The 20,288-nt window shown below is 59.4% G+C and overlaps 1 protein-coding gene across 2 annotated transcripts in view; it reads left to right on the top strand.

Annotated features, from left to right (window-relative positions):
- Positions 1–20,288, top strand: part of FRMD5 (FERM domain containing 5) — a 63,674-nt gene that overhangs the window by 25,606 nt on the left and 17,780 nt on the right. For both annotated transcript variants that reach the window (XM_077185306.1, XM_054642056.2), the window contains exons 2-4: positions 17,732–17,836; positions 18,667–18,709; positions 19,143–19,221. In XM_077185306.1, coding sequence (XP_077041421.1) covers positions 17,732–17,836; positions 18,667–18,709; positions 19,143–19,221 — 227 coding nt within the window. The remainder of the gene's footprint in view (positions 1–17,731; positions 17,837–18,666; positions 18,710–19,142; positions 19,222–20,288) is intronic.

The following is a 20,288-nucleotide window of genomic DNA, read 5'->3' as shown; positions in this document are numbered from 1 at the left end:
CAATGGGTGGGGTAAATTGAACGGATGGGGAGTGAAAAGGGGTGGAGAGCATCGTTTCTGCAGGTGCTTCCACAGCAGAAGGGACCTTGAAGCCCATCTTGTCCCACCCCTGCCATGGACAGGGACACTTCTGCCACAGCAGGGCCCCCAGCCCCGTCCAGCCCGGCCTGGAACCCTTCCCTGGGGCAGGGAAGGAGCTGCCCTGGGTGCTGGGGTGCTCCTGCAGCGGGGAAGGAGATTGCAGAGCTGGGAGCAGCACTGTGGATGCAGCTGTGCCCCGCTGCTCCAGCCCCTGGGCCTGTGCAGGATTTCTCAGCTCTTTGCTCACCCAATGGGTTTTTGCTGGGGAAATCAGTGGAGGTGAAAATTTAAATGCAAACACAAAGCCAGACTTTGGAGTGAACAAATTGGAAACCCAAGGCAGTGGAAGAAGTTGAAGAGGCCGTGACATGAAAGAGATTTTGTGGTCAGAAACAGCTCAGCCAAAAATGAGCTCGTTGTGGTTTTTTGCCTCAGGACAATTAATGGATGGTTAATTCCCCTGTTTTTGAGGGATTTCTGGGTTACTCTGCCCACGCTGCTCCCTCTGAATCTGATTTTGAAGTTTTGATTTTAGCAGGGGCTGCCATGGCAGGTCTGGGCTGTCCCTGGGTCCCTGGCAGTGCCCCAGGCCAGGCTGGGCAGGGCTGGGGGGCCCTGGGACAGTGGAAGGTGTCCCTGCCATGGCAGGGTGGGACAGTGGAAGGTGTCCCTGCCATGGCAGGGTGGGACAGTGGAAGGTGTCCCTGCCATGGCAGGGTGGGACAGTGGAAGGTGTCCCTGCCATGGCAGGGTGGGACAGTGGAAGGTGTCCCTGCCATGGCAGGGTGGGACAGGATGAGCTCCAATGCCCCTTCCCACCCAGCCCAAGCCATCCTGTGATTCTGTGATTCTGACAGCAGAACCCCTGGAGCCAAACCCTCCCTCTGGGCCTCCTGCTGCTGCCCAGGCCTGTCCTGCACCTTCCACCTCCTTTCCCCTGCATCCGGAGCATTTTGGGATGGGGGCAGTAAATAATGTCATTGGTAGGTGCTGCAAGGGCTGAGTTAATCCTTGCAGGCACCACTGAAGTCTGAAGGGGCACCATTTCCTCTCAGACGTGTCTCTGTTTCACTCTTGCAGAAGCTGAATAATTCCCTCTGACAGCTTTTTGCTTTTTATAGCAGTAATTAGTCAAAAAGCATCGGCGTGACGAGCGCTGCCCTGGCACTGCTGCTGCAGGCACATGGCTGGGGAGGGCACTGCTGCAGAGCTGGGGGTGCTGACAGGCCAGGGGTGAGAGGGGTGCTGGGCTCTGATGCTAAAATGGGCAAAACCTTGGCCTTTTTTCCTACCTAAATTTGCACTTGTGTTTTAAGGCACCTGGAGGGATCTGGGACAGCTGCTGGGGCCAGGCTGCTCATCCAGCCTGGAGTGGCTGCTGCACAGAACAACAAAAAGTGAAAAACAGAGGACTAGAAACCGTGATTCCACGAGTTCAGTTGAGGTGGAAGGAGGCAGAGGGATCTGGGGGAGAAACCAGGTGTTCAATGTGGTTTTGATCCCAGTTAGTCCCCAAAACACCACCAGATCTGGTCCCGGGGGTGACGCTGGTGTGACGCTGGCAGGACTGAGTGTCACTGCAGCAGCGAGTGTTAAAGGTGTGGGAAGCGTTTACCGAGGGAGAAGAAGGAGGTTTTGTGTGTCTTTGTCTGACTGAGGCTCCCAGAGCCATGGGCCTGGTTTATCACACGCTGGGGTGATGCACGCCCCTCATTCGGGGGGGCTTCTTGCCTGGCTTTATTCTAAAGATAACATTAGAAGTCAGAGTTATCTGGTGGCTCCAAAATAGCAGAGTCTGGGTGGAACTGGTGTGGTCCGTGGCTCTTTGCAGAAAGCCAGGATGGAATTAAGCAGCTGAATGCTGTTTGTGCAGCGTGGAGCCCTGGAAGGGGCAGCCACGACAACATTTCCTTACAATGTTCCCAGAGACAATATTCCCATACAATGTTCCCAGAGACAATATTCCCATACGATATTCCCATACAATATTTCCTTACAATGTTCCCAGAGACAATATTCCCATACGATATTCCCATACAATATTCCCATATGGTATTCCAGAGACAATATTCCCATACAATGTTCCCAGAGACAATATTCCCATACAATATTCCCATACAATATTTCCTTTCAATATTCCAGAGGGGTGAAGGGCAGGAGCAGAGCAGGCCCCTGGCTGTCCCCACAAACTGCAGCTGTGCCACGGGGGGTTTGAAGCTGTGGGGATGTGGCACTTGGGGACAGGGGCTGCTGGTGGCCTTGGCAGTGCTGGGGGAGCCCTGGACAGGAGGATCCCAGGGCATTTCCAGCATAAAGTATTCTGTGACCCCACGGTGTCCCAGGCCGTGTTTCCAGGCACAGGGACAGGGCCTTTGTGCCACCCTGAGGGCACAGGAGGCGGTGGACGCTGATTTTTAACTTGCCTTTAATTCACAATAGCAGTTGCTCTGTACCAGTCACCTGGCACCTCCCTGCTCTGTGCTCTCTGCCAACTGCACAGCGCTGCCTTGGCTTCTTGTGGCTTTTTGCTTAAAACCTTGGGAGCTGGAGCTGTTTTCCCTGTTAAGGATGCCTGCTAAACCACCCAGCATTGCAGCATCCTAATTGTGCTGCAGCCAGCCTTTAATCCTGTTAGTGCGTGTCATGTTGCTCTTGTATCACTCTAATTTTTAATCAAAATGTCATGCCATACCAGGTTAAGTGTCTGCCAGAGTCTAAATCTATTACATTGGCACGGTTGCCTTTATTAACCAATTTTTAAACTCATCAAAAGCTCAAACAGCTTTGACAGGGTTCATTTTTCACCAATTTTGGTGCCTGTTCTCTGCTATCAGTGGATTGGGGTCAGAGGATGGGTTTGCCCATGAAGACGCTCATCCTTCTTATTTATTGCCAGAATCCTGTTTTCCATCAGATTTTGGAGCCCTCTCCTGCAGAGGTGTAAAATGAGATGAGTTTCTGCATAACCCTGAGGGGCCCAAGGTCCCTGTCCCAAAGAAATCCCCATTTAAATGCTCAAACCTGGGCTTTGCCAAGAGTTTTGTCTTCCCGAATGCAAATATTTGAATCCTGCCTTTGGGTGCTGACTGGCAGCTGGGTCCTTGCTCCACAGGGCAGGGGAAAACTAATCAGGCACTGACAAATTATTTCAGGTTTGGCCACCTTGAGGTGCACGAGTGAGGGCGGCTTTGGGAAGCAGAGAAGTGTTCATTGTTATTTGTGGTGCTGGACGGGGTGCCAGTGCTGGCCTCTCCTGTCAGATGGAGCAGAAACGAGCCAGGCTCGTGGCTTCTCCTCCAAAACCTGTGGGAAGGCTCTTCCCCCCCCCCCGGGGGCCTCCAGCCTACCCGGGCCTAATTTATGATAATTATTTTTAATATTGCTTTTATGTGGCCATATATTGTCTGAATTCCATAACAATGCAGCAGCAGATATGAAGAGTTTCCAGGCTGGCTCTGGGCTCCCTGAGGCAGCATTTATTAAAATCTCCTTTTGTCCATATTTCATGTTTATTGCTGCCATCTTTAATTAAGGGAGGTAAATATTGCCGAGGGGGGCTGAGGGCCCTATTTTAACATGAATAATCAGAAATAATCCGTGGCACAAGATGCTGTGGGAGGGGGAAGGAGCTCCTGGTGCTCCTGCTGCCTCCTCCTGCTCTGGGATGGGGCAGCTGGGCAGGGAAGGGTCTGTGCCCCCAGGGACTGGTGATTGTTTGCAATGAACAACCAGGGAGGAGTTGAGCTCAGCTGGAATTGGAATTTTTACGGATTTCCTGCAGACTGGTGTGGCTGGGAAGGGACCTTAAAGCCCATCTTGTCCTGGGAAGGGACACCTTCCTCTGTGCCAGATTGCTCCAAATCCAGCCTGGGGCACTGCCAGGGATGCAGGGGCAGCCACAGCTGTGCCAGGCCTGCCCACCCTAACAGGGACCAGTTCCCAATTCCCAACATCCCAACATCCATCCCTGCCTCTGGCACTGGGAGCCGTTCCCTGTGTCCTGTCCCTCCATCCCCTGTCCCCAGCCCCTCTCCAGCTCCCTGAGGTCTCCCCAGAGCCTCCCCCAAACTGACCTTGGGTGCTCCCCCTGCTCTGGCTGCTGCAATGGGTGAGAAGCACAATCAGCGCAGGTGTGACTGTGCAGGTCCCAGCCAGGAGAGGGTTAAACCCAGGAGAGGGTTTAGTTCAGAGAGGGTTTAGTTCAGAGAGGGTTTAACCCAGGAGAGGGTTAAACCCAGGAGAGGGTTTAGCTCAGAGAGGGTTTAGTTCAGAGAGGGTTTAGTTCAGAGAGGGTTTAGCTCAGAGAGGGTTGAACCCAGGAGAGGTTTAGCTCAGAGAGGGTTGAACCCAGGAGAGGGTTTAGCTCAGAGAGGGTTGAACCCGGGAGAGGGTTTAGCTCAGAGAGGGTTTAGCTCAGAGAGGGTTTAGTTCAGAGAGGGTTGAACCCAGGAGAGGTTTAGCTCAGAGAGGGTTGAACCCAGGAGAGGTTTAGCTCAGAGAGGGTTGAACCCAGGAGAGGTTTAGCTCAGAGAGGGTTGAACCCAGGAGAGGGTTTAGCTCAGAGAGGGTTTAGTTCAGAGAGGGTTGAACCCAGGGGAGGGTTTAGCTCAGAGAGGGTTGAACCCAGGAGAGGGTTTAGTTCAGAGAGGGTTGAACCCAGGAGAGGGTTAGCTCAGAGAGGGTTTAGCTCAGAGAGGGTTGAACCCAGGAGAGGTTTAGCTCAGAGAGGGTTGAAGCCAGGAGAGCAGCCCCGGGAGGCTCAGCTGTGCCAGCTGTGAGCCCCACGATGCAGCCACGCTGGGAGCTGCTGGCTGCTCTGCTCTCCCCGAGGACAGGGGCTCCTGTGCTGCTCCCCCTTTGCTGGGCTCCTGCTGGCTCAGAGCTGAGGCGCTGCCCAGCCCAGCTCCCGTCCCCAGGGGCTCCTCGGGGTGCCTGGACACGAGGATTTCTCCATTTCTCCTCTCAGCCGCGCTGGACGGGGCTGTCTCTGGTCCCTGTCCCTGCGGTGGGGCAGGGGAGCTGGGCTGGGCTGGCACAGCCTGAGCTGCCAGCACAACCTGGCACTGCCAGGGCCAGCACAGCACCCCGGGGCTGCAGAGAGCCCTGCAGCCAGCACAGAGCCCTTGGCACACGAGCCACAGGCCCTGGGCTGGGGGACAGCCGGGACACAGGAGCAGGGGGCTGCAACAAGGGCATTTCTGCAGCAGGGGCTGTGCTGGGAGAAGGTGGCTGCCCCTGGGGGGCACAGGGGGGAAAGGGATGCTTCTAATGGAACTTCCTTGGTGGCAGCAAGCCCAGCAGTGCTGAGGGGCTGTGCTGGCCCTGGCAGTGGTGCTGAGGGGCTGTGCTGGCCCTGGCAGTGGTGGTGAGGGGCTGTGCTGGCCCTGGCAGTGGTGGTGAGGGGCTGTGCTGGCCCTGGCAGTGATGATGAGGGGCTGTGCTGGCCCTGGCAGTGCCCAGGCTGTGCTGGCCCTGGCAGTGCTGAGGGGCTCTGCTGGCCCTGGCAGTGCCCAGGCTGTGCTGGCCCTGGCAGTGGTGCTGAGGGGCTCTGCTGGCCCTGGCAGGGCTGAGGGGCTCTGCTGGCCCTGGCAGTGGTGGTGAGGGGCTCTGCTGGCCCTGGCAGTGCCCAGGTTGGGCTGGCCCTGGCAGTGCTGAGGGGCTGTGCTGGCCCTGGCAGTGCCAGGTTGTGCTGGCAGCACTCCTGACTCGCTGAGTAAAGGGAGACTTTTCCTTGGGGACTCATCTTCTGTCAGGCCTGAGATAATCCAATGTGATAGTGCAGGCACAATGACTTCATTACTGTAATTATTTTTATTGCCTCTGCAGGCCTCTGCTTTAAAATAAACTCAGGAGCCAGAGCATTCAACTCCATCCCAGTGCTGGGGGAAGGGTTGGACTCAGTGCTGTGGAGGGCTTTTCCAATGTACATGTTTGCATGGCTCTGCCACCCTCATCTCCTTCCTTTCATTGTATTGGGGGTCTGAGTGCTCAGTTTTGCCCAGGGCACCCAGAGTGCTCAGTTTTGCCCAGTGCACCCAGCATGTTCAGTTTTTCCCAGTGCACCCAGCATGTTCAGTTTTGCCCAGTGCACCCAGTGTGCTCAGTTTTGCCCAGTGCACCCAGATTGCTCAGTTTTGCCCAGTGCACCCAGCGTGCTCAGTTTTGCCCAGTGCACCCAGCATGTTCAGTTTTGCCCAGTGCACCCAGCTTTGCTGGCTCTTTCCCCTCTCCAGGTGCCTGCGTGGGCCCAGGTGCCGCCGCTCAGGGCACACCAAAACCAGGGCGCTCACACTGGGGCTCCAGGGTGGGAAGTGCTCCCCAGCAGCTGGGACCCTGTGGCACTGGCAGGGTGGACAGGACCCATGGATGGGTCACCTCAGGCCTGGGATCCAGCGCTGGATTCTCCTGATGAGGTAAATCCTGCTGGCAGGGCTTCAATCCAGCTGCCCTCCTGGCTCTGCAGTGTCACCCTCTGCCAGGCTCCCAGCTCATTCCAGAGCTTCTGGAGGGAATGTTCAGCTCCCAGGCAGCTGAGCTGGCTCCTCTGAGCGTGCCCTGGTGCAGGGAGGCTGCTCTGGGGCGCAGGGCAGGGGGAGCTCCCTGTGGAGCTGTGGGGTGTGCAGTGCTCCCTTTGGGATGCTCGGCCCCATCAGCTCAGCCCATGCCCAGCACAGCCCCTGCCCAATATCCCACCCATGCCTGAGCCCAGCCCAGGCTGGCACAGCCTCTGCCCTGAGCCCTGCCCAGGCTGATCCGGGCTCTGCCCTGAGCCCAGCCCAGGCTGATCTGGGGCTCTGCCCTGAGCCCTGCCCAAGCTGATCTGGGCTCTGCCCTGAACCCTGCCCAGGCTGGCACAGCCTCTGCCCTGAGCCCTGCCCAGGCTGATCCGGGCTCTGCCCTGAGCCCTGCCCAGGCTGGCACAGCCTCTGCCCTGAGCCCTGCCCAAGCTGATCTGGGCTCCCTCTGCCCTGAGCCCTGCCCAGGCTGCTCTGGGTTCTCTCTGCCCTGAGCCCTGCCCAGGCTGCTCTGGGCTCTCTCTGCCCTGAGCCCTGCCCAGGCTGGCACAGCCTCTGCCCTGAGCCCTGCCCAGGCTGACCCAGGCTCAGGGAGCTTAGGGGCCATCTGGGCAGGGAACAGAGACTTTGCCCATCAACACGAGTAATCCCTGCCTGTAATCCAGGTTTGCTCTGAGCTGCTGCCCAGAGGCTCCTGCTGCCCAGGGCCAGTCCATGGGGCTGCTGGGGACAGTGGGCAGAGCCCTTGTCCTGCTCTGGGGGACACAGATGGGGGCTCGGGGGGCTGCCCTGCCCTGGGGAGGTGCAGCAGGGCCAGGAGCTGCTGCTGTCAGCAGAGATCTGTCCTGGAACTCAGGTTGTGAGCAAGCTCAGCTGCTTCTGGGCCCCTGGGAGAGCCCTGGGCCATGTTTCTGTGGATTATTTTTATCTCTAAATATGAAATTCTCTCGAAGCAGCATTTAGAGCAGTGTCAGTGCCCTGGCTGGGGTGGCTGTCTGGGACACTGACACAGGCGTGGAATTCAGACAGTTCCTTTTCATGGCCCTGATTTTTAGCGTTGCCAGGAGCTGCTTTTTAGCAGTGCTAAAGGAATTTGAGCTGGCTGGGGTGTGTTTGATGAACTGCAGGGCTGTGGCCCTCTGTCCATCTGCAATCCCACATTCTTTCCAGGAGCAGAAATGCTCCAAGGCTCTGGGCCCCTGGAGCACTCCCCCCTGCCACCCCCGGGTCTGGGGAGCGGGCAGGGTTTGGGTCTCGTTTGCAATGGAGCCCAGTGGTGGGAGCTGGCTGCCCTGTGTGTGCTGTGCCCTGTGGAAAGCAAGGGCGGCTCTGGGGTGAGCCACACCTGGCAGGGCAAGTGCTGAGCGCTGGGACGAGCCCGGGTGGGGCAGGGCGGGCAGCTTTAAATTGGCTATTGAGGGATGGGGATGGGCAGGGGCCGTGCGGCTCAGGGAGCAGCGGCTGCTGCTGCCTCCTGCCCTGCAGGGACCCTGCCCTGCCTGGACCCGCTGGCTCTGTCCCGTGTGCCGCCGGAGCGAGCGCGGCATGGCCCCATTGCGTGCGGCAGGGGCTGGGTTTGGCACCTGCCCGATGCCTGTGGGGGCTCACCCCGGTTCCTCCCTGGGCGCCCGCGGAGCCTCAGCCGCCCCTCCAGGGCTCCTCTCCAGCCCTGGTGCTTTGTCAGACACGCTGCCGTGGAGCGGAGCTGCGATCCTTTATTCTGCCGGGTTTGATGTGCAAAGTAAACACGTTAACATCAAGGCAGCTTCCCGGCGGCGCCTGGGACCTGGGATTTGGGATTCGGCTCCTGCTCCGCGTTGGGGCTGCTCAGAGCGATGGAGGCGCTGCTCAGAGCAATGGGGTGCTGCTCAGAGCAATGGGGGCGCTGCTCAGAACTTTGGGGGCGCTGCTCAGAGCAATGGGGGTGCTGCTCAGAGCAATGGGGGCGCTGCTCAGGGTAATGGAGGTGCTGCTCAGAGTATTGGGGTGCTGCTCAGAGTGATGGGGGCGCTGCTCAGGGTGATGGGGATGCTCCTCCTGAGGAATGGGATTGCTGAGAGCATTGGGGGTGCTGCTCCCAAGGAATGGGGCTGCTCAGAGCGATGGAAGCTCTGCCTGCAGGGTGGGATCCATTACTCACAGAGTGTAACGTGGAAATGGATTTGCTGATAGAAATCCAGGCTGGCTTTGTGGGCTGCTCCTCCATTCAGCACCAGGGAGGGTGCAGGGGGTGCAAAGAGGCTCCTGTTCCCTTCCCTGACTTTTCTGGGGTTTCTCCATGAAGTGAGGATGGCAGGGGAAGCCCTGGGGCTGGACAGCCCTGTGGGGTCACTGTGCTCATGCTCTGGGCCGGGCTGGAGCTTACCCTGGGGCTCAGAACAGCATCTCCCCACAGAGCAGAACAGAGCAGGGTGCCCTGGTGCTGGCACAGGGGACAGAGCCCAGCCCTGCCAGGGACTGTGATGCAGCCAAGGCAGGGATGTGCCAGCGCTCAGGACAGAGCACAGGAATAAGGTCACTCGTTTCTGTTTGAAAAAAACAGCAAAGCAAATAATCCTGCTGAAAAAAACTAACAAAGCAAGTAATCCTGCTTCTGGCGTTCTGTGGGCAGCTGGATCCTGCTGGACAGTTTGGGAGATGGATGGAATAACAGCTTCCCTTGCCACGGAGGGTGGCACATCCTTCCTGCAGATGTTACTGCAGATCCTGCCTGAATCCAGGCCTTTGCCTGCCAGGCCCCTGGTGTGCTCCCTGCGTGTGGGGGAACATCCCCAGCCCGGCTGAGCTGGGCTCACAGCATGGCTCAGGCACCCCAGGCTGGGCTGGGATGGGGGGGACACCCTGGGGCTGAGCTGGGCTCACAGCATGGCTCAGGCACCCCAGGCTGGGCTGGGATGGGGGGGACACCCTGGGGCTGAGCTGGGCTCACAGCATGGCTCAGGCACCCCAGGCTGGGCTGGGATGGGGGGGACACCCTGGGGCTGAGCTGGGCTCACAGCATGGCTCAGGCACCCCAGGCTGGGCTGGGATGGGGGGGACACCCTGGGGCTGAGCTGGGCTCACAGCATGGCTCAGGCACCCCAGGCTGGGCTGGGATGGGGGGGACACCCTGGGGTGGCCCTGGGGCAGCATTGGCTGCTCTGGGTGGAAGGGGCTGCAGTTCTGTGCCCTGCTGCTGCAGAATGCCAGTGCTGTGGCCCCTGGGTGTGTGCAGGGAGTGTCAGCCCACATCACCATCCCCGGATCAGGCGCCCAGAGAGTGCCCTGTGCTCTCCCGGGTTCCTCTGGAAAGGGCATGTGTGACACAGCGTGTGACTGCAAGGACAGAGGGGCCTTTTGGGGGCTTTTCTGTGAAAGCTGAGCTGAGCACAGCCCATCCCTCTGCAGCTGGGATGGCCCTGCCGGGGCTGTCCTGGGCTCTCTGCCCCTGCACCCTGCGCTGCCAGGGCTGCCCATCCTCGGGCAGGACACGGGGGCAGCACGATGGCACCCTCCATACCCTGCACACCCTGCCCATCCTGCATACCCTGCAAACCCTGCATATCCTGCATATCCTGCCCACCCTGCCCCTGCAGCCTGTCCCATGGCAGAGCCACCAGCCCTCCCTGGGGGCCGGGAGCTGTGCAGTCCCTTCCAGCCCAGGCTGTGGGTCAGCAATTCCCAGCAGGGCTCTGCTTCCTTCCCAGCAAGGTCACCACGGCCCTGGCCGTCCCCACAGGACTGCCAGGCAGGGATGGAGGCACGGCAAAGGTCGGTGTTCACTTCACAGGGCTTTGGTTGGGTCCCAGGTGAAAGCAGACATTTGCATCTAAATGAATATGTATTTTGAGACGTTAAACCCCGCGGCAAAACAAGGGCCTTGCTGAGATGACAAATGCATCTCTCCCTCTGCCTGTTCCCATATCCTCACAGCAGCTTTGGAAACAAACCCAGGTCAGCCCAAGCAGTTTCTCTTGCCTTCCTTCTCCCTACACCACAGCCTGCTGTAAATACTGAGCAGCTGAAACTGCAAATGAGAGGAGCTGTGGATCTGCAGGGTCTGTGATGTGTGCAGGATCCCAGCACCTTGTGCAGCTCCAGGTCAGCTTCTCGTTCAACCCAAACCCTCATTAAGAGAGAAAAACCTGCTTGGAAAGCGGGGGAAAAGAGCTGGCTCTGAGTCACCTGGGAGGCAAAGTGGGGTTTTATGGCTTGGGTTTGGGGGGGTTTTATTCTGGCTGAGGGGTGAGCCAGGACTGCCAGGCCCCTGGATGGAGCGAGTGGGAGCAGCACATTGGTATGGCCAGGAGGGACTGGCACAGGCACGGGGGTGGCACGGGGGTGGCACTGGGCCCGGCAGCCCTGGGGCCGTGCTGCCAGCAGGGTGGGCAGCAGCAGCCCGGGGTCAGCATCTTCTGCACGGAGCTGGGGGCAGAGCATCCCTCGGGAGAGGGGAGCAGGGAGCAGCAGGTTCCCACCGTGATGCTGGGCAGCATCCCAGGCTCCCGCAGCATCCCGGGATCCCCCAGAGCATCCCCGGCTCCCCCAGAGCCTCCCCCCCCATCAGGGCACTGCCCGGAGCTGGCTCTGCCCTCTCTGAGCCCCTCTGGGAGCAGGCAGCAGCATTTTCTGCCGTGTGAGGTTTTCTGTGAGGCTGCTCTCCCCAGGGCTGTGCAGGTGCTCCCCGAGCAGTGCCCAGCACGTTACCCAGGGGTTGTTGATAAGGGAGCCTGGTCGTGGTGCAGGATCCATGCCCAGCACATTACCCAGGGGTTGTTGATAAGAGAGCCTGGTCGTGGTGCAGGATCCATGCCCAGCACTGTCTGTGTCTCACCTGCTGCTCAAGGTGTGTCAGATTTATTGGGAACTTTCTGCTCTCTGCTCCTCTCTCAGTGAGCATCATTCACACCTGGCCAGGCTCTCCTGGAAATCGCCTCCTGTGGCAGGGGCCCTCCTGCAGCCCGGTGCTGGCTCTGGCTGTAAAAAGCCCAGTCCTGCTGTTAATATTCAGGGAGCAGCGCCGCCTCTCCCAGGACAAAGATCCTGCCGTGGCTGGGCACATCCGAGTTCATTATCATGTTAATCTGACTGATTGCGGCCTCCCAGAAGGATTCCACATATGGTCATTCCTGCAGCACAGATAAAAGCTGCTTCGCCTCACTCACCGGCTCCAGCTCCTCTCTTGGTGCACGGTGCTCTTTATTCTTGAGGTGCAGTTCTGGGAGACGGAAATATGAATTATTTTTGAACCTGTTCTTAGTTTTCAGTCTGAATTGGGGTTTTGAGCGTCTGCCCTGTGTTTTCAGTCAGGATTTCCCCCTTACTTTTGTTGTCCTATTTTGGGTCTGGTTTGAAATGGGAAGCATGAGCTGAGCACCCTGCACAATCCCCTGCAGGGATCCACATCCTTCCTGGGAAATCACCTGGGGCAAGCTGTAATCCATGGCGCTGGCTCTGGCGGAGGCACGGGGTGCTGGGCACCCTCACATGGGATTTGGCTGCTTGACTGGCACTGCTGGCCCAGGGCTTCAGCCTGACAGCTCACACTGAGTTATTCCACTGGCTTCTGTAATTCAGAAGCAAGGCTTTGGGGGCACTTGTGGAGCACAAGCAAGTTAAAGGGCTCATTCCAGCCTGCTGGCACCTTGAGCTGCTCAGCATCCCCTCCAGCCCCACGGCCAGGATGTGGCCCGGGGTGGTTGGTCCAGTGTGGCCTCAGGACCCTGGGGCTGTTTGGGGACAGTTTGGGGCAGCAGCCTGGGGACCCTGGGGCTGTTTGGGGACAGTTTGGGGACAGTTTGGGGCAGCAGCCTCGGGACTCTGGGGCTGTTTGGGGACAGTTTGGGGCAGCAGCCTCCAGGCTGAGCCCCTTGCCAGCTCCCCCAGCCCCTCCTGGTGCTCCATTCCCTTCCCAGCTCCACTGGCAAAGCGTTCCAGGTTCCCACAAGGCCAGGCAGCCCAGCCTGCAGGAGCAGCGCTCTCCTGCCCGCAGCAGGTAGGGCTGGCTCCTGAGGAGAGGCATTCATGGCATGATCTCTCTGAACACGTTTATTGGCCTCTAAACAATTCACACCAGAGCCGCTTGTGCCCACAGCCTTTTGCATGCTAATGGCAGGGGAGTGCCAAATTCAACAAGAGCCACATGGAGCCACTCCAGGCTGCTTGAATGAAAAAAGGGAGTTTGAGTTATTGGAAAAACCAATTTGGCTTTATGGAGAGAGATTTTTCTGTGCCTCTCAATTATAGAGTTATAAATCCTGAATGTAATTCATAAAAGCTGCGTGGCAGCAGAGTGAAGGTGACGTGTCATCAGTCACCGGGAGGGAAGGGCTGGCTTGTGGAGAGCTCTCAGGGCTGGGGAATATTCAGAATATTCCCCGCATCCTCTGTGAGTCCGTGAGGGATCCGGGCTGGTGCCAGCCCGGAGCTTGTCCAGGACAGGGTGCAGAGGTGGGGATGTCCTGCCCTGCCCCGGTGGGTGGAGAGGCGGGAGCTGGGAGAGCTGGGGCTCAGCAGAGAGGAGCCTTTCACCCTGCCAGGCTCTGTCCCAGCCGCTGGCGGTGCTGCAGGGCAGGGAGCAGCTGTGCAGCATCGTCCGACCGGCCAGCACCTGCTGCGGGGACCCGGCCCCTCTGGGCAGGAGGGACGGCTCTTCTCTTCTCTTCTCTTCTCTTCTCTTCTCTTCTCTTCTCTTCTCTTCTCTTCTCTTCTCTTCTCTTCTCTTCTCTTCTCTTCTCTTCTCTTCTCTTCTCTTCTCTTCTCTTCTCTTCTCTTCTCTTCTCTTCTCTTCTCTTCTCTTCTCTTCTCTCCCTCTCCCTCTCCCTCTCCCTCTCCTCTCCTCCCAAAGCCCATGGAAGCTGTCAGGAAGGCTCGAGATAGGCAAACCCTCCCCAGGCGCTGTGGGAGCTGGGAGATGCTCCTGGCGCAAGTTCCTGATTATTACCGGGTGTAAAAACGTGCTCGACTGCTGTCCCACTGCAGACTTTCCTAAATGAGGACATCAGAGGCTGAAATTCCATGGTGGAGAGCCTGTGGATCCTTCTGCACATGCCAGCATGGCAAAGGTTTGGAAACCTGCTGAGGATTAAGAGGAGAGTCACTAATCTGGAGTTTAAGGCTCCGTGGAGCCCTTCATTAGGAACTTTCCTCCTCAGGAGCTTTATAAACTTCTGGATCCAGCTGCCCAGATAAGTCTCGAAGACAGAAATTACTGTGTCAGCGAGGAGGAAGGATTAGAGATAACAGGGAATTAATACTGAAATGCATATGCTATAAATATAACAGGATTACACTGGAGTTATGTAAAAGCCCTTTTCCTTCCCCGAGTCTCCTTGGGTGGGCAGGGCTCTGCTGGGCAGGTGGGCAATCCCCTGAGGTTCTGCCTTCACCTGTGGCTCCCAGGGCATCTGTTCTTGTCATCCTAACAGGGCACAGGGAATGGCTTCAAACTGGCAGCGTTCAGGGGAGATGGGCAGGGGTTGTTCCCTGGCAGGGTGGGCAGCCCTGGCACAGTGCCCAGAGCAGCTGGGGCTGCCCCTGCATCCCTGCAGTGCCCCAGGCCGGGCTGGACACTGGGGCTGGAGCACCTGGGGCAGCGGGAGGTGCCCCTGCCATGGCAGGGGGGTCTCTAAGCCCCTTCCAGCCAACCCCACCCCCCTCAGCCCCAGATCTCCCTCCTGCCCCCCTCACCTGGAGGTGCAGGCACAGCCCCAGCCCTGCCCTGCCCTTGGGAACCCCTCCCCTGCCCTGGGGCAGCCCCCAGCCCCTCCTGGGGCAGGAGGGGTCCCTTGGAGCACTCTGCTCCTGCTGCCCTCCTGGATTTCAGGGCTGCTTGTTCCCTGCCTGGAAATGAACGTTCTCAGGCCTATTTTTGCCCATTTCCTCCTCATTCCAGGGCTTAGCAGAGGCTCTGGCTCACGGTGAGGGCTGAGAGCTGTCAGTCAGGACTTGGCCCTGCCTGCAGAGCCAACATTAACTTTGTCTGAGGGATGATAAATCCCGGGCTCCTACAGCACGGTGCTGAACTTGGAAAATGAAGCATTTAAACCACAATATTGCAGTCAAATTGCTGGTGAAAATCTCTTCATGTTGGCAGTGGAGCTGGAGGGTCTTTGATCTCTCCCAGCTCAGATGTTGCTGCCAAAGAGACTTAAGCTTAAACTTCACTTTGTAAAATAGACTTTTTTTGATGCTTTCCTTTAAAAAAATAATCTCCTCCTAAGCTCAGGAAGCAGGGACGAGTGGGCAGCCCACAAGGAGATTTCCAACCCAAATAACGCAGGAAGGAACCACTTTCAGCTGCTTCTATTGCTTCTGTAAATCCTGGGCTCAATCCCTGGAGCAGCTGGGGGGCATTTGAGCCCCAGGGGTGGGAATGCTGGGCTGGGGCTGGGGGCTGGCCCGGGGGTGCTGTGGAGGTGGCAGGGGCGGGGGACAGGCTGGCAGGTGGAGATGTTTGCACAGCTTTGGGGCTGGTGCTGTGCCACACCTGCCTGAGAGCTGGACTGGAGCAGCCCTGGTTTGGAAATGGTCTGGAAAGGGGCCGTGCCTCCCATCTCTGCAGCCAGGACCTGGGACAGGGCTCGTCCTCAGTCACTGGGGTGGGACTGAAGGCTCCTGCCTGAACTGAGCCCTCTGCTCATTTGCAGATGAGCTGCTATTTTTAAATCTCTCTCTTTTTTTTTTTTTCGTTTATTTTTCTATCTGTGGATGACCCTAATTTTGGCTGAGAGCTTAGGAAAGCAAAGAATGTGAGGTTACTTTAATCTTCTTAAAGTTTGGCACCCTGCTCCGGGCACCCTGTGCCAGGCCCTCACTGCCAGGGCACCATCCCTGACTCCCAGTACCGCACCCCTCCCTGCCCGTGGCCGTGGGCAGCCTCTCCCCTTGTCTGTCACTGGTGTCTGTCATGCAGCTCATGATGAGGAGTCCCCCCCTGGCCCCCTCGGAGGCCCCTGCAGACACGGAGAGCCCTCGGCAGGTGCTGGCACTGGGAGCAAGCCCTGGTGCCAGCCTGGCACGGGGCATCCCAGGGGTGCCAGCGCTGCCCGAGGTGTCCCCATCAGCCTGGGCACCCCGAGGGCTGGCCTCAAATCCTGCCGACAGACAGGAGCCTCATTTTATAGGAACGTGTAAAGATCCAAACATGGACTATTTAAGCCGGTGTTATGCAATGGGAGCTCTTTTAAGTCGTGATTTGTAAAGGCAGTTCAGATAATTTCCTGAAAGACATTCTGCTAATGATTAATTTAGAATATGTTTAATTCAAGTTAGAGAGATCAAAGAGGGAGCATTTTCCCTGTAATGCCATCCGCGGTTTCACACTTTCACCGGATTCCAGGCACCGGGGGTGTCTGCTCTGTCCTTCCCCGCAGCTGCCCTGTGAAGATGGCAGAGGAAAGCGCTCTGCGGGCTCCGTGCTGCTCTGGGGCAGGAAGGGAGAGGAGCCTCGGGCCCATCCATCCCTGTGAGATCGGCTCAGAGGAGGGACGGGATGCTGGGGCTGTGCAGCAGCGGCTCCAGCTGGGGCTGGCGCTCCTTCCTTGGGGTCCAGCTGGGAATTGTTACAAATGATCAAATCCTGAGCCAGAATTATCAAAAATATAGCAAAGATTTATTAATTTGTCTGCGAGACCGAAGTTCGGTCTTCGAAACCACCACAGCCAAAGAGTCAGCGCCGAGCCCGGGATCGGGCGGGTGAACAAACACGGATCCGACCCCTCGAGTGTCCGAGTCTCCCCCGTTCACACTCGGGGCTCCGCGCAGCGAGGTTTTGCACAGTTTATTCTGCCCGAGGCAGAGATGACCCAATGTTCTTTGTGTCTCTTCACAGGATGATGCAGAGTTTGAGCTCCCGGACCCTGTGCAGGGCCGGGCCAGCGGCGGGGCCGCTCCTGCTCCTTCCAGGGCGCGCAGCTGCTGCACGGAGCCGCAAGGGCCGGGGAAAGGGGCGCTCGGGGGGCCCTGGGAGCAGGAGGGACCCCGAGCGGGTCGGGCTGTGGCCCAGGGAGCAGGGACAGGAGAGGGAGCGGCCTCGGGACGGGCTCTGTGAGAAGCCCTGGGTGCAAAGCGCGCTCCGGTGCCCGGGGCAGGGCTGCAGCCCCCGGCCCTGCAGGATTTAAACCGTGCGGATGCGGCGCTCGGGGCACGGGTTAGGGCTGCCCTCGGCAGGGCTGGGCTGGTTGGGCTCGGTGGTCTCGGGGGGCTTTTCCAGCCCCGGTGTCTCCCTGTGACTGCCCCTGGCACAGGCCAGGCTGGGGCTGGGGCTGGGGCTGCTCATCCCGCCGGGGCGCGGCGTGCGAGGCGTGAACCCCGCTTTATTTACAGCACAAACACATCCCTGCACGGCGGCACCGAGCCCCGGGCTCCCGTGGGCTTCCCCCGCTGCAGTGTGCGGCTGCCGAGCGCCTGTTTGATCAGATACGGCGCTCGTTTGATCAGATACGGCGCGCGTTCCGTGTATCTGTCAGGAAGCGGTGTGCTCGTGGAAGGATGCAGGCAGCGGTGTCAGGAGCAGCCTTTGATCGGCGGAGATGCGCGGCGGCTTCCGCACGCCGGGGCTGCCGGAGGGGAATGGATCACCCGGGAGGGAGCTCCGGGGAAGCGGGATGGAGGCGGCAATGGCCCAAACCACGGGGCACCGGCACAGCGGCGGGGGTCTGCAGCCCGGGCCCCACGGGAGGAGGAGGAGGAGGAGGAGGAGGAGGAGGAGGAGGAGGAGGAGGATGGGAGTTTTGGGGATGTGGTGGCCAAACCTCTGCGCAGGAGCAGCCCGGGGGCAGAGGGGGCTGACGGCACAAACCCACCTGTGGAGACAGGAGAGGAGCGGCCGATAGGGAGCAGATCCTGCAGGGGACGATGGTTTTTATCGGGGCGATGGTGGCCCCTGCACAGCCGGTTCAGGTGGGAAACCCGGGAGCTATCGGGGCATTCCCACCTGGGCCTGGGCGCTTTCATCCCTTCTTATGGGGCATGGCCGGCTCAGCTGCCCCTCGGGTGGGATGGGAGAAGGTTCCGGAGCCGGAAACGTCGCCCCGGGAGCTGTGCGGGGTTTGGGCCGTCCTCGGTGTCCCTTCACAAGCTCCGGAGCCCTCACACACATCCCCGGGCTCTGCCCCCCGGCCCCTGTGCTGTCACTGACCCTCTTCGTCCTGCAGAGAGATGCCAAGGGCCAGTACCTGTTCGACCTCCTGTGCCACCACCTGAACCTGCTGGAGAAGGATTACTTCGGCATCCGCTTTGTGGACCCCGACAAGCAGAGGGTGAGAGAGAGCCCCCCTGCCCGGGCAGGGCTGCTGCAGAACGAGCTCCGGGGCCCCTCCAGTCCCTCCTTGCCCTTAGAGCCCCGAGGAGGTGCACGGGAATCGCTGTGCAGGCACCGCGTTCGATAACAGCTATCGATAACAGCGATCGATAACAGCGATCGATAACAGCTATCGGTAACAGCTATCGGTAACAGCTATCGATAACAGCGTTCGATAACAGCTATCGGTAACAGCGATCGATAACAGCTATCGATAACAGCGATCGATAACGGCTATCGATAACAGCTATCGATAACAGCTATCGATAACAGCTATCGATAACAGCGATCGATAACGGCTATCGGTAACAGCTACCGATAACAGCTATCGGTAACAGCGATCGATAACAGCGATCGATAACAGCTATCGATAACAGCGATCGATAACGGCTATCGGTAACAGCTACCGATAACAGCTATCGGTAACAGCGATCGATAACAGCGATCGATAACAGCTATCGATAACAGCGATCGATAACAGCAATCGATAACAGCTATCGGTCAGCCTCGGTAACGGCCCCGTGCTGCGCTCCCCTGCGATCAGTACAAGGCACAGGACAGCCAATTCCTGCTCCGGGGCTCCTCTGCCACAGGGAGCAGCCGATGCTGAGCCAGGAGCTGGGCACGGAGCTGCTCCCTCGCTGTGGATGGGAGCCCCGAGCCTCCCGCTCCCCCAGCTCCCTTCCAGGGCCACTCACCCACACCCAGAGCAGGACCCTCCTCTTCCTCATCCTCCCCACCTTGCCCAGTCACGGCTGTCAGGCGTTAATTGCCCTTTTTTCCTTGCAGCACTGGCTGGAGTTCACCAAGTCGGTCGTGAAGCAGATGCGGGGTGAGTGCTGCTGGAGGTCTGGGCAGACTCTGCTCACTCCACCTTACGTGTGTTCCCATTTTCTCGTGCCTGCCCTCTCGGGTGCCTCCCCCAGGATCTGCCCTGGAGGGCTGGGAGCTGGGTTATCCCCACCAGCCCCACAGCCAGCTCAGGGCAGCAGCTCAGGGAGAGCAGGACAGGAGGGATGGGGTGAGGAGGTGACACTGGGCAGTGGCAGTGGGCTGGGGGTGGGTACAGAGCCCCTGGCACTGCCCACAGTCCTGTCAGGGACCTGCCCTCGCCATGGCCCTGCAGCGAGGAGCGTCTGCCCCTCCTCACCAGGGCAGCCTGGGGGAACAGGGCAGGTGGGACCCCAGTGTGACCTGGCTGGAAGGAGCAGCATGGTGCGGGGACAGCCCCGGCCTCTGGTGACACATGTCCCTGCTCTCTGCAGCCCAGCCCCCCTTCACCATGTGCTTCCGTGTCAAGTTCTACCCCACGGACCCCGCGGCGCTGAAGGAGGAGATCACCAGGTGAGGAGGGCACTGCCAGCAGGGGCAGGAGCACATGGACGGGCTCCTTGTGTGGAGCCACTGGGATTCCCCAGCCAACCCGGGTGCTTTGGGGCTGCTCCTGCTGTGGGGGGAAAGCACAGGAGCGCCCACCTGAGCTGGGTCAGCCCCTGGAGCTGCTGTGCCTGGTGGGGAACCCAGGCTGAAGGTGGGCACAGGGTGCCCGGAGCATCTGGGGCTGCCCCTGGATCCCTGGCAGTGCCCAAGGCCAGGCTGGACGGGGCTGGGAGCACCTGGGGCAGTGGGAGGTGTCCCTGCCATGGCAGGGGTGGCACTGGGTGGGCTTTGAGGTCCTTTCCTGCCTGAGCCATCCCTGGGCTCTGTGATTAGAGCCCCTGGCCTGGCCTTTGGGTGCAGTCAGTCCCAGAGCCCCGTTGCAGGGCAGAGCCCAGCCCCAGCCCCGTGACACAATCCCTGCTGCTCAGGCTGCTCCAGCCCAGGGGCAGGCACTGTGCCTGGCCCAGCTCGGGTGTCCCTGCCGTGCTGGGCAGGGCTGGCGTGGCTGAGCCCTGGATCCTGCAGCAGCCAGCGTGTCCCTGTGCTGCCAGGAGTGCTGGGGCAGCGCTGCTGCACAGGGCTGGCAGCACGGCAGGGCTGGCAGCACAGCCTCTGCTCTGTTCTGTCTCTAGGGGCTCTTCGAGCTGCTCTTCCTGCCAGCAGGGAGGACACCAGAGCCCCACGGAGCAGCTCTGGAGACTGAGCCTGGACGTGGGTCCCCAGCAGCCCTGAGCCCTGGGGGAACTGCCTGGAGCCTGCAGGGAAGGGCTCTGAGCTGGCACCTTCTGTGGGGACCAAAGGGGTCCCTCCTCCCACGGCACCTGAGAGTCTGCAGCGCCAGGCCAGGGGGAACGGCTGCCCGGTGCCAGGGGCCGGCTGAGGGGCGTGTGGGGAGAAATCCCTCTCTGCCAGGCTGCTGGGCCCTGCCACTGGGGCAGCCTGATCTGCTCCTGCCCACGGCAGCAGGTGCAATACACAGAAGAGTTTCCTCCCAAAACCTGATCTAACTCTGCCTTCTGCCACCCCACGGG

Source organism: Agelaius phoeniceus, chromosome 13 (assembly GCF_051311805.1).
Source record: "Agelaius phoeniceus isolate bAgePho1 chromosome 13, bAgePho1.hap1, whole genome shotgun sequence".
Classification (NCBI taxonomy): domain Eukaryota; kingdom Metazoa; phylum Chordata; class Aves; order Passeriformes; family Icteridae; genus Agelaius; species Agelaius phoeniceus.
This window is presented reverse-complemented; position numbering and strand designations above follow the sequence as displayed.